Source organism: Dendropsophus ebraccatus, chromosome 7, assembly GCF_027789765.1.
Source record: "Dendropsophus ebraccatus isolate aDenEbr1 chromosome 7, aDenEbr1.pat, whole genome shotgun sequence".
Lineage (NCBI taxonomy): Eukaryota > Metazoa > Chordata > Amphibia > Anura > Hylidae > Dendropsophus > Dendropsophus ebraccatus.
This window is the reverse complement of record NC_091460.1, coordinates 5,400,308-5,427,299: the sequence shown is the minus strand read 5'-3', so window position 1 is coordinate 5,427,299 and position 26,992 is coordinate 5,400,308. Positions and strand designations below refer to the sequence as shown.

Below are 26,992 nucleotides of genomic sequence, written 5' to 3'. Positions count from 1 at the left end.
CTGAACCCACCACTGACCCTGCCTAATTGCCTCGGTCGACCCTAAACGGACGCGGACAACCACGAAGGCGTTCCCTACGCTGCGTAAGTGAAACACAGAACAGCACGGACAGACAAAAACACAATAAAGAATCGTAGAACAAGCCGGGTCAAACCAAACAGGCAACGCAGTACAAAGTCGGTAAACAAGGGATAGTCGGGAGTCAGGCGGAGGTCAGGACACGAGTAGTTAGGCAGAAGGAATTAGGACGGGATACGCAGGAAAAGGACAGGGGGAGCTGGGATCAGAATAACTAATAGCCAGCGATTACTAGCTGGCTTTCACTTTACTTTATACTGGACCAGGAGCCCGGACCAGACACTGATTGGTCCGGTCTCCTGATCCAGCAACAATACAGCTGCGGCGCTGCAGACCAAGTGGCAGAGCGATCTGCCACTCAGCCTGCATGAAAGCCGCATCAGCTGTGCCGGCCGGCCGGCTGACTATCACGTGAGACCGCGGCGTCCCCGGTTACTAGGGACGCCGTCGGGTCTCCGTGATGTCACTCGGCTCCGGCTGGCGGAGCTCCGGTGCGCTCTCGAGCCGGCCGCCGGAGCAGAGCCCGAGGAAGACGCCGCAGGAGCCAGGTCAGGTGAGTTCCTGACATTACCCCCCCTCTTATGAGGGGCCTCAGGACCCTTATCCACTGGACTGGGTTTAGACCGGATCGGATTAACTGAGGAGCGTGTATATCTCTAACTGCCACCCATGTACGCTCTTCTGGTCCAAAACCCTTCCAGTGGACTAGGTATTGCAATGAACCCTGTACCCACCGAGAGTTTAAAATTCTCTCTACCTCATACTCCAGTTCACCCTGGACGACTAGTGGAGGAGGAGGAGGTGACGGGAACACCGGTGGCACATATTTTTTCAGCAAGGCTTTATGAAAAACAGAATGAATCTTTAGGGACGATGGTAGTTTAATCCTGAAAGTTACTGGGTTAATAACCTCTACGATAGTATATGGCCCAATGTATTTGGGCGCCAGTTTTCCTGATTGGACTCTCAATTTCAGGTTTTTAGTTGAGAGCCAGACTTTTTCACCTACAACATACTGATGGCCAGATATGCGTCTTCTGTTGGCATACTTTCGATAGGTTTCTTGGGCTTTAACCAAGCTCTTATGAGCTTGGGCCCAAACTGTGCACAGTTTCGAGAATATATCTTCAGCTGAAGTGTTTACAGATTCGGCGGAGTGGACGGACGAGTATCTGGGATTAAACCCATAATTACAAAAAAACGGCGACATACTAGTAGAGCGCTGTTCATGGTTGTTTAGGGCAAACTCAGCGAGTGAAATGAAGTCACGCTATTTGTCCTGGGTATTAGACACAAAACATCTTAGAAACTGCTCCAATGACTGATTGATCCTCTCGGTCTGTCCATTCGTTTGAGGGTGGAACGCAGAAGAGAAAGACAATGAGACCCCCAGTTTACTACAAAACTCTCTCCAAAATTTAGCAACAAATTGAACACCCCTATCAGAAACAATGTTCTCCAGTATCCCATGCAAGCGTAACACATGATTGACAAACAATGTGGCTAATAAGCGGGCACTGGGTAGTTTACGTAGTGGAATAAGATGACACATCTTAGAAAACGATCCACCACCACCCAAATGACAGTTTTACCCCTAGATAGTGGTAGGTCCGTGATAAAATCCATGGATAAGTGCGTCCAAGGCCTCGTAGGGACCGGCAGAGGGTGTAACAACCCCTCCGGTAGCCTACGGGGAACCTTGGATCGAGCACAGGCTTCCACAAACAATTTAACATCTCGGCTCCAGGTTTGCCACCAGAAATGACGTGAAAGCAGATATTTAGTTCCAGCAATACCAGGATGTCCTGCCAACACAGAACCATGAATCTCTTCCAATACTCGGAGACGGAGATTCGGCGGTACAAACAAGAGAGACTCAGGAGTGTTATGGGGGGCCATACTCTGAGACTGCGTGACTAGAGTCACTAAGTCTGGTTGCAAAACAGATATTACAACCCCAGGCTTTAGTATCGTATCGACACGGTTTTCGGGCATGACTTCAAAATCAAAGCTGCGGGAGAGGGCGTCAGCTCTGATATTGCAAGAACCGGGTCGATTTCAAAGTCGAACCTAGAAAAGAACAACGCCCACCGGGCCTGCCGTGGAGAAAGACGTTTAGCAGTATCAAGGTAAACTAAATTCTTGTGGTCGGTGAGTACCGTGACTTTATGTTTGGCCCCTTCCAAGAAGTGCCTCCATTCATCAAAGGCCATCTTGATGGCCAACAGTTCTCTATTGCCAATATCATAGTTGCGTTCTGCCTGCGAAAACTTTTTCGAAAAGAATGCAACCGGCCGTAGGTGGGTAAGGGTGTCTGACCCTTGGGACAAGACTGCCCCTACTCCCACCTCGGACGCATCTACTTCAACAACAAACGGGCGTTCGAAATCTGGCTGGGTCAGTACTGGAGCTTCTGAGAAAGAATGCCGAAGTGTGTCAAATGCCTCAATAGCCTCTCTGGACCAGTGTACAAGGTCTGCTCCCTTCTTGGTCAAATCGGTAAGAGGCCTAGCTATGATGGAAAACCCCTTAATAAATTTCCTGTAATAATTAGCAAAGCCTAAAAACCTTTGTAAGGCCTTCAGGTTGTTAGGTCGTTCCCAATTTTTTATGGCCGCTACCTTGACCGAGTCCATACTAAACGAATGGGGAGTAATATTATAACCCAAGAACGAGACCTCCTGGAGGCCAAACTGACATTTCGACAACTTGGCATAAAGATTATTTTGTCTGAGAAGCTCCATTACCGTACGGACATGCAACACATGGGAAGACCAATCTGGGGAAAAGATTAAAATATCATCGAGGTACACCACAACAAACCGTCCCAGATACTCCCGAAAAACAACATTTACAAAGTGCTGGAAGACAGCCGGAGCATTGCATAACCCAAAGGGCATGACGAGATACTCAAAGTGACCCTCTGGGGTATTGAATGCGGTCTTCCACTCATCACCTTCCCTGATGCGGTTTAAATTGTATGCTCCCCTCAGGTCCACCTTAGAAAACCAATTAGCCCCTATGATTTGGTTAAACAGATCGGGAATTAATTGCAACGGATGCTGATTCTTAACCGTAATCTTATTCAACTCCCGGTAATCAATACAGGGACGGAGACCCCCGTCCTTTTTCCCGACGAAAAAGAACCCCGCCCCCATGGGAGAAGAAGATGGGCGTATATGACCTTTACGCAGGCTATCCTTTATATATTCCCTCATAGCTTCCCTCTCTGGACAGGACAGATTGAAAATGCGACCTCAAGGGTATTTGACAGCAGGAAGTAGCTCAATGGCACAATCATACGGTCTGTGTGGCGGTAATTCTTCTACTGCTTTTTCGTCGAACACATCAACATAGTCTGACAAAAATTCCGGAACCTCCCCTTCTCCGGAGGAGCATTCCGCAAGAGACACAGCATTACAGTGGGAGGCACACCCAGGCCCCCATCGTACCAGCTCCCTATTGGGCCAGTCAAAGACAGGGTTGTGAGTCTCCAACCAGGGCAACCCCAGAATCACGTCAGATGACAGGTTATGCATGAGTAAGAAGTCGAGTCTTTCCACATGGACAGACCCCACCTTGACCTCAAGACAAGGTGTCACATAGCGTACATTCCCCTGGGCAAAAGGGGCAGAATCTGCTCCAGTGACATTAACAGGACGCTGAAGCAGCAGGGGACATACCTCCAAACCAGAAAAAAACATAGGATTAACAAAGTTAGTCGAGGATCCAGAATCAACCTGGGCATACCCATTAATACTTTTATACCCCACAGACAAAGAGATTGTCAACAATAACTTATTTTTGAAGGTTACCTGTGCGCCTGAGAGACCCCTTCGACAATCTCTCAGGCGCTGAAGTTTTCCGGCGATGGGCTCGGCCTGGAAGGGCATTGCCGAACTTGGTGTCCTGCCCTTCCGCAATAAAGACATAAGTTATTCTGCAGGCGATAGGCACGTCGGGCTTTAGCATCGGTGGCATCCAACTGCATCGGCTCTTCGGGTGATGGTAAGACTGGGAGGGATGGTTTGGGGTGTGAGAGCGGTGATACGGGGACTCTAGGGTGGTCAGGGGTACCCTTCTCTCTCTGTCGGTCCCTGAGTTGCCGGTCAACTCTGATGGCTAGAGTCATGCTGTCCTCAAGCGAGTCAGGAGTAGGATATGCCACCAACATATCCTTCAATCTGAGAGCCGAATCGTTCCACGTGGAGAGACCGCTCCACTGCTGGAATTCTGAGCAGTACTTCTCTACTGGACGTCGGCCCTGTCTCAATCCAGTCAGCTGTTGTTCAGCGTTAGCTGCACAGTCAGGGTCAGAACTGGTCGGGGCTCTGTAGGTCAGGGGAGTCAGTTGGTAGAGAAAATGCCCACTCCTGTGGTGGCCCTTAAAGGAGGGACATGATAATGCCTACCTTCTGAACCTCATCCCCTGATGAAGTGGGGCGTAACCTAAAATACAATTTACACCCTTCCCTGAAGGCACGGAATTTCCTCCTGTCCCCCGAGAACTTATCAGGAAGCTGAACAGGTGGCTCAGGAGGTGTGGGGGAGGTCACCGTGAGCTGTCGGGGTGCCGTCTCCTGTTCCTGGACCCTTACAGCGAGCTCCTGAACCATCGTGTTGAGTCGCTGCATCTGGTCCACAATATTAGTCAGGGCTGTCCGGTTGTCCATGAGGCAAATGGCGGTAAGGGCTGGCTATTCTGTCAGGACTGGCAAGAACAGATAGGACAGAGACAGTGGGCCCTGAATCTGAACCCACCACTGACCCTGCCTAATTGCCTCGGTCGACCCTAAACGGTCGCGGACAACCACGAAGGCGTTCCCTACGCTGCGTAAGTGAAACACAGAACAGCACGGACAGACAAAAACACAATAAAGAATCGTAGAACAAGCCGGGTCAAACCAAACAGGCAACGCAGTACAAAGTCGGTAAACAAGGGATAGTCGGGAGTCAGGACACGAGTAGTCAGGCAGAAGGAATTAGGACGGGATACGCAGGAAAAGGACAAGGGGAGCTGGGATCAGAATAACTAATAGCCAGTGATTACTAGCTTGCTTTCACTTTACTTTATACTGGACCAGGAGCCCAGACCAGACACTGATTGGTCCGGTCTCCTGATCCAGCAACAATACAGCTGCGGCGCTGCAGACAAAGTGGAAGAGCGATCTGCCACTCAGCCTGCATGAAAGCCGCATCAGATGTGCCGGCCGGCCGGCTGACTATCACGTGAGACCGCGGCGTCCCCAGTTACTAGGGACGCCGTTGGGTCTCCGTGACGTCATTCGGCTCCGGCGGGCGGAGCTCCGGCGCGCTGTCGAGCCGGCCGCCGGAGCAGAGCCCGAGGAAGACGCCGCAGGAGCCAGGTCAGGTGAGTTCCTGACACTTAGAAGTAATTTTCCCACTGTTATTGTTTATGCTACACTATATTAGCGCCCCTCTTTGTCCATATATGTTGTTTGTCTGCCTTACTTCTTTCAATGAGGCGCAGAGCGTAAACAACTACTGCGTCACTTAATTTTTTTGAATCAACTATGCCTACACAGGCATATACACTATAGGGGAAATTTATTAAAAGGCTAAAATGCCTTTTATTAGGCGCAGATGGGCCCGATTGGTGTAAAAATATTCGCGAATAGTCTATTTGCAAATGTTTTATTAGTATCAGGCCAACCTGCGCTCTGAGCTGGCGTAGGTTTTATTTTATTTGCATAGATGGGCTCCGTGCGCTCGGGATTTATGTAGAGGCAATGCGCCTCTACATAAATCCTCTGAGCTCCGGAGTTTCGGGGACATTTGGAAGCCCGGGCGTAAAAAACGCCGGACTTAATAAATGTTCCCCTATATCTCAACTTTCACATATGCCAACAAGCAATCAGTGTTGTACTGTTTTCAGGTGCAGAGCGCAAATAACTACTGTGACACCTTTTTTTTTTCATTCAACAATGTCTACACAGGCATTTACACTATAGCTCAACTTTTAAGTATGCCAACAGGCAACAGTGGTTCTTCTGACTTCAATGAGGCACCAAGCACAAACAACAATTGTGACACAATATCTCAACTTTCACATATTCCAACAGGTGATCAGTGTTCTACTGCCTTCAATGAGGTGCAGAGTGCAAATAAGTACAGCAACACATTATTTTTTTGGTTCAATTATGCCTACACAGGTGTATACATTATATGTCAACGTATGCTAACATGCGACTGGTTCCAGGTGTTCTACTGCTTTCAATAAGGCGCAAACCACAAACAACTACTGCGAGACTTCATATTTTTAAAATCAAGAATGTTTATAGAGGCGTATACACTATATCTCTCTGACTTTTACGGATGACAACAGGCGACAGGTGCCTGGTGTTCTACTGATTTTAATGAGGCAAACAACTACTGCGACACTTTATTTTTTTGGCTTAACTATGCCTACCCAGGCATAGTTGAACAGGTGAGAGGTGCCAGGTGTTTTAATGCTTTCTATGAGGCGCTGAGTGCAAACAACTAATGCAACACTTTTTTTTTTTTTGCCAATACAGGTGCATGCACTATATCTCAACTTTTACATATGCAAACAGGCGACAGACTCCAGGCGTTCTACTGCTTTCAGTGAGGTGCAGAGCATAAACAACTACTGCAACACTTTATTTTTTTCCTGTTTAACTATGCTTACACAGGCGTATATACTATATCTCAACTTTTACATGTGCAAACAGGTGAAAGGTGTTTTACTGCTTTCAATGAGGGGGCAGAGCGCAAACTATTGCAACTCTTTATTCATTTTTTTAATTCAACTATGCCTTCTTAGGCTTTTACACTATATCTCAACTTTTACGTATGCCAACATGTGACACAGGTGTTCTATACTTGTATTGACCACAAGCATGGGATTGAGGCTCTAAAATTATTTTTGGAGATAGAAGGTATAGACTTGGATCTACGTGCCCTGATTTTGGACCTGATGCAATTTGCTCTAACCCACAACCCCAAAGTGGCGATGGGGGCAACTTGTGTGCCCTCATATGCTAATCTGTTTTTAGAATATTGGCAGAGGTAGATTGACTTTAGTTTGCCCCATCCAGGGGGAGGCAATGTTATCTCCTGGAAGTCTCTGACCAAACGGGACAGAAGAGATACTCAAGATGGCAGGAAATGCAAAATATCTAAAAAAATATTAGCCGGTGCTTTAGCAGGATAAAGAATAAATTACAGATGTCCCCCTAATGACTGCCAAACAGTGTAAAAATTTGAATGATATGCTGGTGAGAGGGCATTATGTGGCACCCCAATTGAGATACCTATTTGATTTTAAAAACCCTAAATGGGGAAGTTTGGCTCTGCATGCTCACACATCTGCTCTGGTGACGTCTTCTTTGATTCAACAGGGGAGAAATGGTATAAGGTGGTACATTATATCCCGTGCACAACAGAAAAAGGTGATTTACCAACCATCATACCCCTGTGGACTACTTCATGTTGGAATGACTTCATGACAATTGAAGGTCCTTACAATGGAGCACGTGAGAGAAATCAGATGTACATGATTGGTGGACATCATGGATCCAACGGAGGTGGAAAAACTCCATGGAAATGAACTGACCAAGCGATCTCAGCATCAGAGGGGATGATCTGACACAACGCTGATTGCAGATTGAAAGCAAATGAATTACAACTCTGAAAACAGTACAGCCAAGGGGCTCAATGAGAAGCTTTCTTATCTGTGCTGGGCGTCCGTGAGTTGTGGATCGACGGTTGGGAGTAAAACGGGTTTAGAAGCAATGTGTTATAATCTCTGCGAGGTGATATGTGCAACCATTTCTACTTCAGGAAGATATATTATATCTGTCTTTCTATGTGATTTGTATGACCGCTTTTTCTTTCCTCAGGTATAGATGTATGTATAGCACAGTAATACAGACACACGCTCATGTACCAAATGGTGGTGTGTGATTATAAAAGATGATAGTACATTACACATGGTGACATCATTATACAGTGTATGTACATGTTTTCCATCTCCTATATCCCCCTGTCAGTGACACCAGGTGGGGTGTTTAGCATCACAGCTACACACAGATATATGGGAACTGCACATGTGTTATCCTTCCCGAAGTCCTTGACCTGAGAACATGGTGTGATCATAGTATATTTTGTGATTGTAGCCGGACATACTCCACAGTTCGGGACTTCATGATTTGGAAATTTATTGGGACTTTTCTGACGACTGACTCCAGATCAGGATTTGAATAATTTTAATAGGTTTGATTTGGATAGAATAGTAATAGGACCACCTTTATGGTTGCAATAAGGGGCATAGCTGACATGTATTATTGCCCTATCGTCTTGCTTCTATATATTTTTATAATTAGAACCTAATTAGAACATATGTCTAATGGACATCAGTACTGATGAGCAAGTACTAAAATGCTCGGGTGCTCGTTATGAGTAACGAACCCGATTGAAGTCAATGGGAAACGCGAGCTTTTTTGCAGGGGACCCAAGCTTGGCAGAGGGAAGGTCGTGTGAAAACCTGTCAACCTCAGGAAATGATGGAAACACCACGGAAATGGACAGGAAACAGCAGGGGCCGCATGCATGGATGCCTCTGAGGTTGCCTAATCGCACCATTATGCCGAATTCTGGGCAACATCCTGGTTAAAACAGAGGTAGGCATATGAACCACCCAAAAACTCAGCCTGTCACAGCATGGCAGTGAGAACACAGGGAACCACTAAAACAGAGTTAGCATATAAAGCACCCCAAAATTTAGCCTGACACAGCATGGCGGTGAGGACACAGAGAACCATTAAAACAAAGTTAGCATATGAAGCACCCCAAGATTTAGCCTGACATAGCATGGCGGTGAGAACTCAATAAACCATTAAAACAGAGGTAGCATATGAACCACCACAAAATTTAGCCTGACACAGCATGGCAGTAAGGACAATTAAGAACAATTAAAAGTGAGTGAGGTAGCAAGTGAGCCTCCCAAAAATTATGCCAGGCACAGCATGGCGGTGATGACAGAGTGACCAAGGTAGAAGCGGTAGCAGGTGAGCCTCCCAAAAATTATGCCAGACACAGCATACCGGTGATGACAGAGTGACCAAGGTAGAAGCGGTAGCAGGAGAGCCTCTCAAAAATTATGCCAGACACAGCATGGCGGTGATTACAGAGGGACTAAGGTAGAAGCGGTATCAGGTGAGCCTCCCAAAAATTATGCCAGACACAGCATGGCGGATCAAGAATTGGCTGTTGGCTGAGAATTGAAGGAGGAGGAAGAGGAGGAGTAAGGATATACCAAGAATCCTTTTGTTGAGCTGCTTTCCCCGGGTGGACAGTTGAATTCAGGTGAAATCCAGGCTTTGTTCATTTTTATAAATGTCAGCGCTGTCAGTTGACAGGCGGGTGCGCTTATCAGTGATGATGCCACCAGCTGCACTGAAGACCTGCTCTGACAACACGCTAGCGGTAGGGCAGCCCAGCACCTCCAAGGCGTAAATCACCATTTGGGGCCACGTATCCAGCTTTGCAACCCAGTAGTTGTATGCAGCAGAGCAATCGGGAAGGACGTTGGTATGGTCAGCAAGGTACTCCCTCACCATCTTTCTGAAGGCCTCCCCCCTACTCTGTCTAGACTGGGGACGGTTGACATAGTCTTGCTGGGGTGCCATGAAACTGCCAAAGGCCTTGGAGAGTGTTCCCCTGCCCCTTGACAAGCTGCCTGCTCCACCCCTCCTCTCCCCCGCTTTTTGTCCAACAGAACTTTGTCCTCTGGTGCCAGTGGTGTCAGATGGGAAGTCAATTTTCAGCTTCAGCACCAGGGCCTGTTGATATTGATTCCCTCTCATACTGCGTTCCTCTGCAGGAATGAGAGTGGAAAAGTTCTCTTTGTAACGAGGGTCCAGGAGAGTGAACACCCAGTAATCGGTGTTGTCAAAAAATTTTTTAACCCAAGGGTCACGGGAAAGAAAGCCTAACATAAAGTCAGCCATGTGTGCCAGGGTCCCAACACACAAGAATTCCTTCTCCTCAATAGGCTGACTCGCAATTTCCTCCTCCTCCACCAATTCCTCCTCTTTAGGCCATACACGCTCAACAGCTAAGGATTGAGCATGGGTACCCTCTTCTTCCTCCTCCTCTACTTCGTGCTCAGAAACAGACGTCAGGGTGGTCTGGCTATCTAGTGGCAGATGTTCTTCCCCCATCTCCTGAGACAAAGGCAAAGTCTCAGACTTCAGGCTGAGCTGGGAGGTTTGAAGCAGACACAGCAGCGGGATGGTGAGGCTGATGATGGCGGCATCGCAACTAACCATCTGTGTTGACTCCTCAAAGGGGCCCAGTACCTGACAGATAGCAGACATCCACGTCCACTCCTCATTGTAGATTTGAGGAAGCTGACTGACCTGAATACCGCTTCTTACCGAGGTTGACATCTGGAATTCCACAATAGCTCTGCATTGCTCTGAGCTTTTGGAGCAAGGGTTCCACTCCCTTTGGTAGCGTGGGTGGACTGCGTGGCAGACTGGGTTGTGGATAAGTTACTGGACACATTATCCGCTATCCACATGATCACCTGTTCACACTACTGCGGTTTCAATAGCGGTGTTATACCCTGAGACCCCGTAAGTTGCGAGAAGCTAGGGAGTGAATGTCTGTGGTGTGCCACTGCTCCCTCCTCAACAGGTGCTGCTGTGTCACCCTGCCCTGAACCACGGCCTCTGCCCACTGCATCGCTTGGAACCCCACGCCCTCGACCCTTACCCCTGGGGTTCACCATTTTATGGACACTGCACAGTCAAGACTGAGATAGCTGCACTACAGATCACAGCAAGCCAAGAAAATTTATTACTCAGACTACTATTGGAGGTAGTTGTATAGAGTCTGGGAGTGTAAGTGCAGCAGTATACTGTCTACCACCCTCTCACACAAGGCAATTAGCAGTGAGCTTAGATATGCCTTCAGCCCTTCACAAAGAAATACAGAAATAAGAAAATATACTAGTGGTCCCACTAGTTTTTTGGAGGCTGTGGTATACAATCTGTTGCTGACTGCAGCTATCCGCTGTATGACACCCCCTTACATAGGGCAATCAGTAGTGAGCTTGGATAAGCCTTGATTAAGAAATACAGAAATAAAATATACTGTTGGTCACACTATTTTTTTGGAGGCTGTCGTATACAATCTGTTGCAGACTGCAGCTATATACTCAATGCCACCCTCTTGCAGAGGGCAACTAGAAGTAAGCTTCGGTATGGCTTCAGTGAGAAATACAGAAATAAGTAAATATGCTAGTGGTCACACTAGTATTTGGAGGCTGTCATATAGAGTCCCAGCCAGCAGTCTGTAGTAATACCCAAAAAATAACGATTTTAAGCCCGTACAAGGGCTGTTTGGTTCTTTTCCTAGTATCCCTGCCTACTGGAATGCTAATTCCCTCCCTAACGCTCTCCCTGACAAGCAGCAGCTCAGTCCCTAATCTCTTCCAGCATGCATGTAAGCCGAGCCTTGGCTGCCGAGATTTTTATATGGCAGGGTCGTCTGATCTGGCCAACCAATCACTGCTATCCACATGTATGGGTCCCACGTGATTGCAGGATGTACCAAAGAGTCTCCTGCATGTTGATTGGCTGAGAAATTGCGCCCAAACTTACAGGAGATTTGAGTATTGCATGTTCGCTCATCTCTAGACATCGGGCCAGATGGGTAATATGGTCCATGAATAATATGTTATTGACATAGTATATTTACCTACACATGTGGAGACGTAGGTACCTCACAACTTATTAGATATTACTATTGTACTTTGTATGTACATATTAATAATATTCTGTATTGGACATCTTACTGTAGTTTTTATGCATTTTTCACATTCAGTACATACACACTTAACTCACATATTCGTTACATACGCTAATACATTCACATGTTCCTTTAAAGCGACTCTGTACCCACAATCTGACCCCCCCAAACCACTTGTACCTTCGGATAGCTGCTTTTAATCCAAGATCTGTCCTGTGGTCCGTTGGGCAGGTGATGCAGTTATTGTCATAAAAAATTAATTTTAAAAATAGAAGCCCTGTGCCCTACGGGCAGCTGTGCAATGTTCAAGCAGAAGTAAAAGTTCCAGTGGCATTCCTAATGATGAAGAGGGTGGGGAGGAGGGACAGAGGGGTGGTGCAAAGTTAGGGCACAGATCCGCCCATAGGGCACAGGGCTGCAATTTTAAAATTAAATTTTTATGACAATAACTGTATCACCTGCCAAACGGCCAGCAGGACAGATCTTGGATTAAAAGCAGCTATCCGAAGGTGCAAGTGGTTTGGGGGGTCAGATTGTGGGTGCAGAGTCGCTTTAAGACTTATTTTATTCTATTTACTGTACATAGAGTTTATAGACACATTTATGTTATATATTATGTCCACACAATATAAGTATGATATAGTATTTGCACTTTTCAGTACTTTAGTTACTGCACAGCACTTTTCTCACTATATTTGCTCATGTACTTTATGTTTACATTCTATCATTTTTTTTTTTTTGCACTAGACACTTTATTGTTGGATTAGTTATGTATAATTGGAGTATATTTACATACATATTTATGTTTTGGTGTATAGTATGCATTATAAGGATAGTCTATCATGTATAATGGACCAAGGGTGTTGCTGATGATCATCCCAGCTGGTTCTCGGGTGTTTTGTTGTCTGGAGGCTGATATTATTTTGTGACCTATGAAGCTGGGATTCCATTATAGACATTGAGGTGAGAGAACCCTGGTGCTGCTGCCCATCCCCGTGTAGGGTCCTAGGCTACACATAAGATACAAGAGGCCTTCACCTTCCCTTGCACCCACCTAAGCACATTGCCCACATGCTTCTCTCTCATTATAAACATTTGTGTGAAAATCAAACATTTTTGAGAGAAGTTGTCACCAGGGTGTATAATAATGATCACCCCATGACAGGCGCAAATAAACTGATGTTCTCTATACAAGGTGTGATCTGCGATAAGCATAGTAATAGGAGCATTTCACCATCACCAAGTCATAGAACAGGAGATACAGAGTAAACACATGGGGGTAAACAGAGATGAGGAGTCATGATGGAGCGCTGCAGGGAGGAGGAGAAGGACACAGGTTCCCACAGTTTCCACCGTTCCTCTGGATTATATAAGAGTCCGGAGCAGAATTCTCCTCAGTGACCTGCAGTCTCCTTACAGAGAGCAGCCAGATCCACCGTGACACCCAACAAGACCCAACAATGGCCGAAATAGGTAACCGCTCTCCGCTGACCTCACAGGTCCCTCCTCTTCTGTTTCATTTCTTCTTCATGGTTTTTCTATCATTTGATCCTTATCTTTGCAATTGTCTTATATCTTTGCCTTTTTTTCTTCTTCTATCAGCTGTGTCGGTAATATGTTATCACTTTCTTCTTGTTTTCCATAATCACCTTCTTTAGTAATGACTTCTAATGCTGCGTTTACACGTAACGATTATTGGCCCGATCGTACGATTAGCCATGTCGGATTTACGATTTTTTTTTTATAACGATCAGCGTTTAGACGGTACGATATATCGTCCGAAAATTCGCACTGCGATCGTTTTGCGATTGTTTAATCCTATCTCACACATTAGTTAAATCGGCGAACGACTGTTCACACGGAACGATTTGCGAATTTTTTGCGTACGATGAACGATGATTTGCTGACCTGATTAAAGATCACGATGTACGATTTATCGTGCGTCGTTCGATCGTTCGATCATTCGCTGCGTTTACACGTACGATTATCGTTCCAATTCGACCGTTATCGCGCAAATTCGCACGATAATCGTTACGTGTAAACGCAGCATCAGATCAAGTGATTTACTGCAGTTACCAGTTACTCTAGTTTCCTCTCTTTTCTTCTGTAACATAAGTATATACACTACAGGGTCTCAGAAATGAAAGCGAAAATGACATACTGGATCAAGGGCAAGTTTTTGTCATGGGGAGGTGGTCATGTAGCATATCAAGAAGGGCAGAAGAATCTCAGAAATCAATTGCAGCAATCAGATTTACAATATCTCTTGTGGTACAAAAGTTCAACATAGAAGGTTGTAAGAACTGGGAACATTCCCTGTGATGCACAGCTATCTGACATGCTCAATGTGTTGTCTCTAACGCTAAAGGCATTGGACGCATTCATTATGAATTACCACAAAAATCTTTGTGTCGGTAACCACCAGAAGAGATATTGCTATCTGATGGCAGCAACTAATTTCTGAGATAATTCTATTATCTGCTCTAGACGACCACCTTCTTATTAGAATGGGACCAAATATGGTGGCTTTCTAGAGAGCAACCACGCCCAGGACATAGGGGGCCCCATCACCAATTACTTTTTGAGTAATTTAGGTATTAAATTTTAACTTTGTGAAATAAAGGGAAAGGGAGGACATGATGGAAACCTTTATATATGTTACAGGAGGAAGAAGGGAAAGGGAGGACATGATGGAAACCTTTATATATGTTACAGGAGGAAGAAGGGAAAGGAGAGACATGATGGAAACCTTTATATATGTTACAGGAGGAAGAAGGGAAAGGAGGACATGATGGAAACCTTTATATATGTTACAGGAGGAAGAAGGGAAAGGGGAGACATGATGGAAACCTTTATATATGTTACAGGAGGAAGAAGGGAAAGGGAGGACATGATGGAAACCTTTATATATGTTACAGGAGGAAGAAGGGAAAGGAGAGACATGATGGAAACCTTTATATATGTTACAGGAGGAAGAAGGGAAAGGAGGACATGATGGAAACCTTTATATATGTTACAGGAGGAAGAAGGGAAAGGGGGGACATGATGGAAACCTTTATATATGTTACAGGAGGAAGAAGGGAAAGGGAGGACATGATGGAAACCTTTATATATGTTATAGGAGGGAAGAAGGGAAAGGGGGGACATGATGGAAACCTTTATATATGTTACTGGAGGGAAGAAGGGAAAGAGGAGACATGATGGAAACCTTTATATATGTTACAGGAGGAAGAAGAGAAAGGGAGGAAATGATGGAAACCTTTATATATGTTACAGGAGGAAGAAGGGAAAGGGAGGACATGATGGAAACCTTTATATATGTTACAGGAGGGAAGAAGAGAAAGGGGGACATGATGGAAACCTTTATATATGTTACTGGAGGGAAGAAGGGAAAGGAGGACATAATGGAAACCTTTATATATGTTACAGGAGGGAAGAAGGGAAAGGGGGACATGATGGAAACCTTCATATATGTTACAGGAGGAAGAAGGGAAAGGGGGTCATGATGGAAACCTTTATATATGTTACAGGAGGAAGAAGGGAAAGGGAGGACATGATGGAAACCTTTATATATGTTACAGGAGGAAGAAGGGAAAGAAGGTACATGATGGAAACCTTTATATATGTTACAGGAGGAAGAAGGGAAAGGGGGACATGATGGAAACCTTTATATATGTTACAGGAGGAAGAAGGGAAAGGAGGACATGATGGAAACCTTTATATATGTTATAGGAGGAAGAAGAGAAAGGGGGTCATGATTGAAACCTTTATATATGTTACAGGAGGAAGAAGGGAAAGGGAGGACATGATGGAAACCTTTATATATGTTACAGGAGGGAAGAAGGTAAAGGGGGGACATGATGGAAACCTTTATATATGTTACAGGAGGAAGAAGGGAAAGGGGGGACATGATGGAAACCTTTATATATGTTACAGGAGGAAGAAGGGAAAGAGGGGACATGATGGAAACCTTTATATATGTTACAGGAGGAAGAAGGGAAATGGAGGACATGATGGAAACCTTTATATATGTTACAGGAGGAAGAAGGGAAAGGGAGGACATGATGGAAACCTTTATATATGTTACAGAAGGAAGAAGGGAAAGGGAGGACATGATGGAAACCTTTATATATGTTACAGGAGGAAGAAGGGAAAGGAGGGACATGATGGAAACCTTTATATATGTTACAGGAGGAAGAAGGGAAAGGAGGACATGATGGAAACTTTTATATATGTTACAGGAGGAAGAAGGGAAAGGAGGAAATGATGGAAATCTTTATATATGTTACATGTGGGAAGAAGGGAAAGGAAGGACATGATGGAAACCTTTATATATGTTACAGGAGGGAAGAAGGGAAAGGGATATATATATATATATATATATATATATATATATATATATATTAGCTGTGATAAAATGGCTGCACTAGTCACTGTTTTATTTCCGGGGAGCAGTGATAAATTGGCTTTGTAATGACACCCTTAAAGGGATTGTCCAGCGAAAATCTTTTTCTGGTGTCAGAAAGTTATATGGATGTGTAATTTACTTCTATTAAAAAAATCTTCCCATACTTATTAGCTGCTGCATGTCATGCGGGAAGTGTTTTATTTTCAGTCTGACACACTGCTCTCTGCTGACATCTCTGGCTGAGACAGGAACTGTCCAGAGCAGGAGAGGTTTTCTATGGGGATTCCCATAGAAAACCTAGACAGAGTTCCTGTCTTGACCAGAGATGTCAGCAGAGAGCGCTGTGTCAGGCTGAAAATAAAACATTTCCTGCAGGACATACAGCAGCTAAAAAGCACTGGAAGACTTGAGATTTTCCAATAGAAGTAAATTACAAATCTATATAACTTTCGCACACCAGTTGATTTGAAAGAAAAAGGTTTTCGCTGGACAACCCCTTTAATTTTACCTCAAAGGGGAACTATCCTCCTCTGCGCCAGTCCAGCGTTGTTAGTTGGGGTAAACTTTGCTCTGAGCACCATTAGGAGCATTGCCGTATCATCTGGCCTGCCCCCTCCATTGACTATCATTAGAGGGGGCTGGATGATGCAGCAGTGCTCCTAAGGGTGCTCGGAGCGGAGTTTACCCCGACTAACAGCGAGGGACCCGCAACCAGGAGGAAGGCGAGAGATATACCTTCCTCCTCAGGGTTCCCCACGCTATAGAGGGCTATGTCTCTCACCTTCTTGGAGTTGGTCCCACGCTGTTAGTCTGGGTAAACTCCTCTCCGAGCACCCTTAAGAGCCCTGCCGCGTCATCCATCCGGCCCCCTCTAATGATAGTCAATGGAGGGGGTGGGCTGGATGACACAGCAGTGCTCCTAATGGTGCTCAGAGCCAAGTTTACCCTGACTAAGAGCGCTGGACTGGTGCAGAGGAGGAAGGAAACACACATACCTTCCTCCTCAGCATCCTCTGCCCTATAGGGGGCTATCAGCAGGTTAGATTTGTCCCACGTGCTGATAGTTCCCCTTTAAAATGTACTACAAGACAAAACAATCATTGTGGAGTGAAAATGAGGAAAAAAAATTATATACTTTGGAGGAATTTATCAAGACTGGCGTACCTGTACGCTGGTCTTTAATTAGGCCCCGTCCCCATTTCCACGGCACATGCCTCCTTGGGACAATGATCTTTTTTTAGATCTTAGCATCTCGGAAAAAGCAACATAATGGAAATGTGACTTAAAAAAATCTTAAAGGAATAAAGAAGAAATAAAAGAGAGTGGGGGAGCATAAAAAAGTGGTGACCATAGAAGCTTAACATCTATAACGTATAGAAGGTGGAGGGGAGGTACAAGAAATGGCGATGAGCAGAATGACCATCGGACCATATAGTAAAAGATAGAATAATTATACTAGGGGCCTTATTCTGTACTTCCTAGGTTATCTCATGCGGGTTCTCATTTTATTCTAGACACACTCCTTCTGGGACTGACTAAGGATAATACTATCCATGTCGGCTTACCACCTCGGCATAATCAAGATAGTTTTAAGAGAAGAGCAGCCGTTATGGGAAAGATTAACAATGTCAGCAAGTTAACCTGCAGCCCAGATGGCGACATCATCTGCGTCAGCTCTGGAGACCTGTATAAAGGCCCACTGCCTTCTAAAGACCTTGATTGGTTCACGGTGGCTCGAAGAATTGGAAGATTTGACTGGGACAGAATAAAATGTCTTTTCTTCCACCCCAATGGAGATTTATACTGCACCACTGCTGATGGATTTTTCTATAAGGGTCCCGCACCAGATAATGAGTATGTACCTTGGATCTATGATCGGGCAACAAAGATCGGAAGGGGGAACTGGCATGAGTATGAGTGTTTGTTTTTTGATCCAGATGGCAATCTGTATGGTGTGGCCAATGACAAGTTTTACACAGGACCTCCACCTACTGATGAAAATGTTGCATGGGAAAAAACCTTGCTTGGGGTGAGCCAGTGGCAAAGGCTCACTCATTTTATGGGCTTTACTAAAGATAAAAAACTGTGGGCTATAGATAAACACAATGGAAACATCTACAGAGGAGACGTACCATCACAAGGAAAACTATCATATCTCTACAGTGCCGATTGCGTAGGATGGAACTATAATATGTATAAAGTTTTGTCTTTTACAAAGGACAAAACAATTCGTAGTATTCTGAGCCTTGAATTCCTGATTGGCGAAGCCAAAGTATTGTCTGAAACCCAAGAAGTGGTGGAGAGGAACCTCTACGACAACAGAAAAAGCAAGTACACAGTTCTGAAACACGACTACAAGTAAGTAGTATGTAACTCTTAGAAGCCGCTACTCAGCGTTTGTAATGGAAATGATTTAGCCCCCGATTACCGTTACTTGTTGGATCATAAAACCCATGAGGCAACCAGAGATAATCTGTGACTATGAAGCAGCCCTGGGGTTTACTGTAACAGATACGTCATGCCTGGTGATTTCACATCAGTATATGCTGATGTGGTGTAATTGGAATCCCAGGAGATCAGGTTGCCAACATATACCTCAGCATGCCCTGCTGGAGCCAATCATTTGAATGGGCCAAATGTAGTGTAAAATTGGCTATGTTAAGTTCCCCATGCACCTTCAATAATTGATAGCCGAACAATCATCCGGCCGTCAGTCACGCGCTTCCTATCCTCCCCACACACAGGAACGTTTTGTGTTGTTTATGGGGATGGATAAACTGAAGAAATGACACATCCTGAACAAAGAGATCACCAGGATTGTTCCCTATCATCACTGATACCGTCCGTCCATAGTTGGGGGGCGGCCCCATACATCTTAGACTGACAGCCAAATTCTGCCACAAGTGTCTACAGTCTAGAGTGAAGACCTTCAGGCACACTTTGGATCATATATGATTTTTCTAGTTGGACTTAAAAGCCTGATTGTTTAGAGACAAGCAGGAAAATCATTCACACCTGTGCCAAATGTCGTCAATTTTACAGAATATGTGGCAAATTGAAATGAATGGATCAAGTTGGGACACGCTGTGCTATATACTGGCAACTGCATATCCTGGGTTTCTGACCTATAGCACATTTGCCAGCATATAGATGTGAACTTAGTCTAACCCTCATAAGTCACAGGAGACGTCTTCTCTAGCTAAGGTCATTTTATTTCCTCTTTTCCACCATTTAATCCTCCATGATGACTTCAAAACTCACAACACAACTCTGTGGGTGAGACACCTAAATAAAGTTATATCCAGATTCTAGATTAATTCAGATCATCAACCAGATTCCTAAATAATTCAGGATCATCCCCTAGTGAGGGATAGTAATCAGAAAGAATTTATCTCATTGGCCATGTGCCTAACACCCTGAAGATACCACTAGTCATCAAAACACGTTGGAAAGACAGAGTGCATACTACAGTAGTTTATGATATCCAGAATCTACATTAGCTCAAAATTATTCTGGATAGACTTAGCTGCCCAGTATTAGTGTAATCCAATGGATCCCATGTCATAATACACGGAGAGCATAACAGCAGTAGGGGGACTGTGAAAAGTTCCACATAAAGTGGCTAAATGAGTTTACATTCTCATAATAGCCTCGGTCATGTATAAGTCCTTTGTCTTATCATATTTTTCAACCTACGATGTCCTTACAGATGATTACTATATCTGTTGAGTTAATTTAGTCTCTACTGTCATCCCAGTGAGAAGAGACTTTTTAACAAGTGCTGGGGAGGATAAAAGAAAACAATGCCTCTTACCTTCTCGCAGGTGGTCACATACTGCCGCTCTGGTCCCCGGGTCTCCAGCAGCTTCCTGGTCTGAGTCGGCCCGCACATGTCACAACCTGGGTCCAGCTCAGACCAGGAAGCTGTCGGGGACAGACTGCATCTCCCAAAGACTGCATCTTACTTCTCCTTATTCCCCATCTCCCACAGACTGCGTCTTACTGCTCCTTATTCTCCATCTCCAACAGACTGCATCTTACAGCTCCTTATTCCCCATCTCCACAGACTGCATCTTACTTCTCCTTATTCCCCATCTCCCACAGACTGCGTCTTACTGCTCCTTATTCTCCATCTCCCACAGACTGCATCTTACGGCTCCTTATTCCCCATCTTTACAGACTGCATCGTACTGCTCCTTATTCTCCATCTCTCTCAGACTGCGTCTTACTGCTCCTTATTCCCCATCTCCACAGACTGCATCGTACTGCTCCTTATTCTCCATCTCTCTCAGACTGCGTCTTACTGCTCCTTAATCTCCATCTCCCACAGACTGCATCTTACTTCTCCTTATTCCACATCTCCCACAGACTGCGTCTTACTGCTCCTTATTCCCCATCTCCCACAGACTGCATCTTACTGCTCCTTATTTCACATCTCCCACAGACTGCATCTTACTGCTCCTTATTCCCCATCTCCACAGACTGCATCGTACTGCTCCTTATTCTCCATCTCTCTCAGACTGCGTCTTACTGCTCCTTAATCTCCATCTCCCACAGACTGCATCTTACTTCTCCTTATTCCCCATCTCCCACAGACTGCATCTTACTGCTCCTTATTCCACATCTCCCACAGACTGCATCTTACTGCTCCTTATTCCACATCTCCCACACACTGCGTCTTACTGCTCCTTATTCTCCATCTCTCTCAGACTGCGTCTTACTGCTCCTTAATCTCCATCTCCCACAGACTGCATCTTACTTCTCCTTATTCCCCATCTCCCACAGACTGCATCTTACTGCTCCTTATTCCCCATCTCCCACAGACTGCATCTTACTGCTCCTTATTCCACATCTCCCACAGACTGCATCTTACTGCTCCTTATTCCCCATCTCCCACAGACTGCATCTTACTGCTCCTTATTCCCCATCTCCCACAGACTGCATCTTACTGCTCCTTATTCCCCATCTCCCACAGACTGCATCTTACTGCTCCTTATTCCACATCTCCCACAGACTGCGTCTTACTGCTCCTTATTCTCCATCTCTCTCAGACTGCGTCTTACTGCTCCTTAATCTCCATCTCCCACAGACTGCATCTTACTTCTCCTTATTCCCCATCTCCCACAGACTGCATCTTACTGCTCCTTATTCCCCATCTCCCACAGACTGCATCTTACTGCTCCTTATTCCACATCTCCCACAGACTGCATCTTACTGCTCCTTATTCCCCATCTCCACAGACTGCATCTTACTGCTCCTTATTCACCATCTCCCACAGACTGCATCTTACTGCTCCTTATTCCCCATCTCCCACAGACTGCATCTTACTGCTCCTTATTCCCCATCTCCCACAGACTGCAGACTGTTTCAGCTAGGAGTCTAGGCAGCGTAAAGGAAACTCCATCCTTGATGCTGACCAGAAATTGTAAAGGTCAAAATTGTGGATTTCTGATCATGCGGGCAGTTTGCACTCCCGATAACGCAGCCTTGATTAAAATATTATCATAAAAGGTTTTTTATAAAAACTTAACCCCTAAAATGACCCAGTGAACCAGGCAAATTTTGATCTTAGTGTTTTGGTTTTTCCCTCCTCCCCTTCAGTTTTCTATCTGCAGGGCCATGTGAGGGCTTGTTTTATTACAGGGAAAGGTGTACTATGTAATGGCGGCTTTCATTCTACTATAACACAACCATATGCAGGTTTACACACATTCTCTAATGTATATTTTTTTTTTATGAAATCCTTTTTTTTTGTTGCAATTATTAATAAAATGGGCCTATTGTGACTCTTATAACGGTTTTATTTTTTCACCTATGGGGCTCTATGGAGTGTCATATTTTGCGCCATGATCTCTTTTTTTATTAATACCATATTTGTGTATCTTGGACGTTTTGATCACTTTTTTTTTTATATATATATATATATATATATATATATATATAATGTAACAAAAATAATCAGCAATCCGGCCACTTTTTTCCCCTCTTTTTGTTTACGGCTGTTTTCGTGATGATTTCGTTTGTTTTCGTGATGATTGTTATATTTTAATAGATCGGACAATTACGCACACTATAGTATATAATATGTTTATTTATTTATTTATTTTAATACGTTTTATTTATATAATAAGATAGGGGGGTGATTTTAATTTTTATTGGGGGAGGGGCTTTGGGGTATTTTTGAAAACATTTTTACTTTTTCTTTTCTTTTTTTTTTTTACACATTTTAAGTCCCCCTGGGGAACTTTTACATGCAATCATTAGATTGCATACACTGATCATTGCCATAGGCATAGCATTGATCAGTGTAATAGGCGCTATTCTGCTTGCCTTTTTAATGTCAGATCTGCTGTACAACTTAAAGCGACTCTGTGCCCACAATCTGTCCCCCCCCCCCTTGTACCTTCGGATAGCTGCTTTTAATCCAAGATCTGTCCTGGAGTCCGCTTGGCAGGTGATGCAGTTATTGTCCTAAAAAACTACTTTTAAACTTGCAGCCCGGTGCCAAACGGCCGTGGCCTAGAGTATCTGTGCCCTAACTTTGCACCACCCCTCCGTCCCTCCTCTCCACCCTCTTCATCATTAGGAATGCCACTGCCAGAATTTTTCCTATTCCTGTGAACACTGCACAGATGCCATCCATCCAGTCCATAAGCCGTGTTCTCACAGCTGATGAATAGGAGAAAATCTGCCTGGAGCATTCCTGATGATGAGGAGGGCGGGGAGGAGGGACAGAGAGGGTGTGCCAGCCTAATGCATAGTCACTCTAGGCCATAGCCGTTTGGCACAGGGCTGCAAGTTTAAAAGTTGTTTTTTAGGACAATAACTGCATCACCTGCCGAACGGACCCCAGGACAGATCTTGAATTAAAAGCAGCTATCCGAAGGTACAAGTGGCTTGGGAAGTACAGAGTTGCTTTAAAGCTATGGATTTTTTTACATTAACAGACAAGCGTCTGCACGGAGATGCCGGTGACTTTTTTGTTCTCGCACATGGCATCAGTCTATTCCCGAGCATGATGCCACTGGCATCCCCTTACCGGTGCCGGTCTGTTAATGTAAAAAAAACTATAGCGATGTACCTAGTGGTACATTCGCTATAACAATAAGTGTGAAGAATAATATCATTGGCTTGAAGAAAAAGAGTAAATCCCCAGGAGGCTTCTGTATGGGACACCATTACCAGGCTCCGGAGGGCAGCATTTCTGCTTCTCCTAGAGACTTTGTAGATTGATGACAGAAATTGTAGAACATTGGGCATGTTGCTTATTTGACAGGTCTCAGCTCAAGCTTACTGATAGATTTAATGGGGTATATGATAATGTGGTGACCCCCTGAGGATGTTGTAGCGGTGGGACAGCCGGTCACTTGCTAGATGGAAGTGTGACGCCACTTCTTGTGGTGGATGGCCGACATACTGTACATCCAGACCTTAAGGGTTTTGTCACGTGACGCCAGTGCCTGGTAGGCACACAGGTGTGAGGGCGCGCCTGCTTTTATAGTGTAAGGCCGGTTGTACCCTTCTCCCCTGTGGTCGGTGTCCTGTCAGGTTGCTGCCTAGTTCCTTGGGATTGTGTCACAGGTGTCCAGAGTGGAGTAGTAACCCTGCCAAATATTGGTAGGACCCGCCACCCACAGAAAGGGGAAATGTCCCAAGGTAGCGGTGTATATGCTGTGCAGCTGGTGGTGAATAATCACATACTCGGGTGATAACGTTGACTTAGTTTACTACTTGGTAATGTGCAGCAGGTAATACAACAAATCTTGATATACACTGATACAGTTCCAATAAATATTCGAACATAGAATCTCCAGAATTGTGTGATAAGTGCTGAGTAGGCTTTAGTAGAGTTGATAAGGTTGTACTGAGGTAGTAGTAGAGAGGAAAGTGCCATGAGAGTCTCAACCCAAGTAGTAATGTGCTCTGCCGGGAGGTTGGAGTGCATAGAAGAATACTTGTAGATGAAGAAGAAACAACCTAAGCCTGTGTATTGACCTTTTCCTATAGTCTTCACACCACCTTATGCCCACTAGCTTTGGCGGAACCGTACTAACAGGTGACACAGGCCCCAGACCCTGTTACCTGGGATGAGCGGAATGGTTAGGATTTTCTAAGTACACCCGCGCTGCAAGGTGGAGTTCATCGACTTTATGTAACTTTGCTCCACCCGGATCAGTTCCTGGCTCTTTGGCTCTGTAGTGGATACTGTCTTGCACTGTAGTGACTCCTTGTCCTCGGCGTGGGTTGAGGCTATCTGTAGGCTAGTCCTCTCTTGAAGGGCTTAACAGTGCATCACACAGCGTGTGGGGTGCTTTAAGAAAAAGGTTTGTCAGCGGGCTCTGTTCTGTGTCCTACCCAAGCGTGTAGACTAAAACTGATTGACTGCCCAGGTAGAACCATGGTGGAGAGCTATCTGTGCTGCATCCTTTCTCCACCAAAGCTCGGCTAAGACTGATCCTCCACCCAAGGGACTAACTTCCTAAACATCTGTAAGATGCGCTGTGGTTAGGTGGAAAGAGTGCAATAGAGAAGGGGAAAAGAGAGGATAGGATAGTAGAAAGGAGTGATCCTACTGGCTATCAGAAGCTGGTACATATACACACAGATACTTCAGCTGTGCGACTTCTGGACCTTAGTTATACTATACAGTGGCATCTAGTGGTCATCTTTGGTAATACAACAGCTATAACAAGACGACAAACAAGTACAGACTTTTGCGAGGGGTGTAAAGGATAGAAACACCCACAGTGGGACACCACAATAATAGATTTGCATAATGTAAGGACTTTCTCTATGACAGAAGTCCCAAACCCTATCATACCATATTAACCATGCAATTTGGATTTCAGGATTTCTCAACAATATTATAAGTGTAGATATATTGTAACCAGCATTTAAAGCAATGTATGATGGATTGTGACCCGGAGTGAAAGTGAATGCCAGTAGTTATATTCTTACTAACGGATTGTGTGAAATCTCCCACCATGAATCAGACGGTATAACATTGTTGTTTTTTTTTTGTCTCAGGATCAATAAAACTGTAAAGCAATCCAGCAGTTTCTCCCATGAACATGGATTTACATTTGAAGCCGGAGTTGAGACTACTTTTAAAACAGAAATTCCAGGTATTTTTAAAGGAGAAGTGGGTTTCAAAATGTCGACGAGCACCACCCACAACTGGAACATGGAAAAGACTAATGAAACTGAGGTAGGTCACTGAGGTTACACTATAAAATACATGGCTGGTCTTTGGGTAATTTATAATGGGGTAAACATGGATGTAAATGGCGTCTCATTCTTGGAGGTCCTTTATTATGCTACAAAGTTACCCAACTGGTTTTCCATCTGTATCTCGCACATGGAGGTCCGGACTGCAGGACACCTAGAGTGGTCCTGTAATGCTGGAGGGAGCGAGGACATATTACAACCAGTATAGACTGTAGTAGGGTGGACGGCTGTAGTCAGGTAAAGACTGGAGATATCCAGCTGAAGATGACATTGTAAGGTCATACAACTAGAGGAGAGCAAAACTACAGTATGAATCCAATCTACTTTGTCTGGAAATTGTAGTTCTGCATTGTAGGTGCCCCGATTCCCCAAGCTCTGGGATGACTTCTCGAGGTAATCTGAGCTCTTGCAAAGAATAACAACTTAAGCCCTGTACCATCATCTTTAGACAAACTAAAATCGTAACTAAAAATAAATGTAAATGGCCAAAATACAGTTGGGGACAAGAGCTAGATAAGCAGTCGACCTACCTCAGGAAAAAGTGGACCAGAAACCAAGGAAACCATCTTATTTCCAACAGTTCTCCTGGTCATTCTCAGTTGTCATCACAATAATGTTCAAAAAGGACAAATTTGGTCAGCTCTCCTACAGCACCATTCACACTGGGCAGGAGCACGTTGCTATGGCTGAAATTGCAAACACACAAAAACACATCTCACCTCAATGGCAAGATACAGACCCAATACAGATATAAAAATCGCTAAAAGCAGCCCCCCCCCCCTCCCCAACTGCTTAAAAAAAAGTCTAAAATAGTGTAAGCCATCCCACCAACGTTACGGTGGCCTCATGCCGGGACCGTCCTACACTGTACTTTGGCCTCTGCATGGCATATAATAAGCCTATGCTCTGGGCATGCAGGATCCACATAATAGTGGCCAAAATAATAATAACCACCTGAGTGGGATGGGCGGAGTGCACGGCCATGTAGAGGCAGCCACTCCCCCCATCTGATACACGGCCAATTTGGTCAGCTCTCTTACAGCTCCATAATCAAAAATCAAAATCATGTTCCCCCAAAAATGCTTCAATTTCTTACTGTTTCTGATGACATTTACACAGAGCCACAAAAATACCAGATTCTGGACAGTTTGGACTTTTGTTCTGACATAATAACACGTGGTCACTAAGGTTCTTGTCGTCTTTCTCTTCTACAGACTGTATTTGAATCAAACACAAACGTAGAGGTTGAGCCTGGTAAAGCCATTAAGGTGGTGTCCTCAGTGATGAAAGCCGAAATGAACGTCCCCTACAAGGCGGTCGCCCGCACCATATTTGGTTCTGATGTTGAAGTTCGTGGAATATGGCTAGGGGTCTCACATTACAACCTGACCGTTAACCAGGAAGATTTCGATATCGTTCCCCAATAAAAATTATTCATCTTGCTTAAAAATGATTTTCCTAATGATTACGCTTTCTGCA

The 26,992-nt window shown here is 44.8% G+C and overlaps 1 protein-coding gene across 4 annotated transcripts in view; it reads left to right on the top strand.

Annotated features, from left to right (window-relative positions):
• Nucleotides 1-26,992, top strand: part of LOC138797237 (tachylectin-2-like) — a 92,578-nt gene that overhangs the window by 65,385 nt on the left and 201 nt on the right. For 2 of the 4 annotated variants that reach the window (XM_069977093.1, XM_069977095.1), the window contains 3 exons: nucleotides 17,800-18,643; nucleotides 25,313-25,493; nucleotides 26,728-26,992. The exon at nucleotides 26,728-26,992 is cut by the window's right edge and continues 201 nt beyond it. In XM_069977093.1, the coding sequence (XP_069833194.1) occupies nucleotides 17,800-18,643; nucleotides 25,313-25,493; nucleotides 26,728-26,940 (1,238 nt within the window). In that variant the 3' untranslated portion in view covers nucleotides 26,941-26,992. Of the gene's footprint in view, nucleotides 1-13,176; nucleotides 13,351-15,416; nucleotides 15,478-17,799; nucleotides 18,644-25,312; nucleotides 25,494-26,727 lie in introns of those variants that run through there. The other 2 variants (XM_069977092.1, XM_069977091.1) reach the window with 2 other exon arrangements.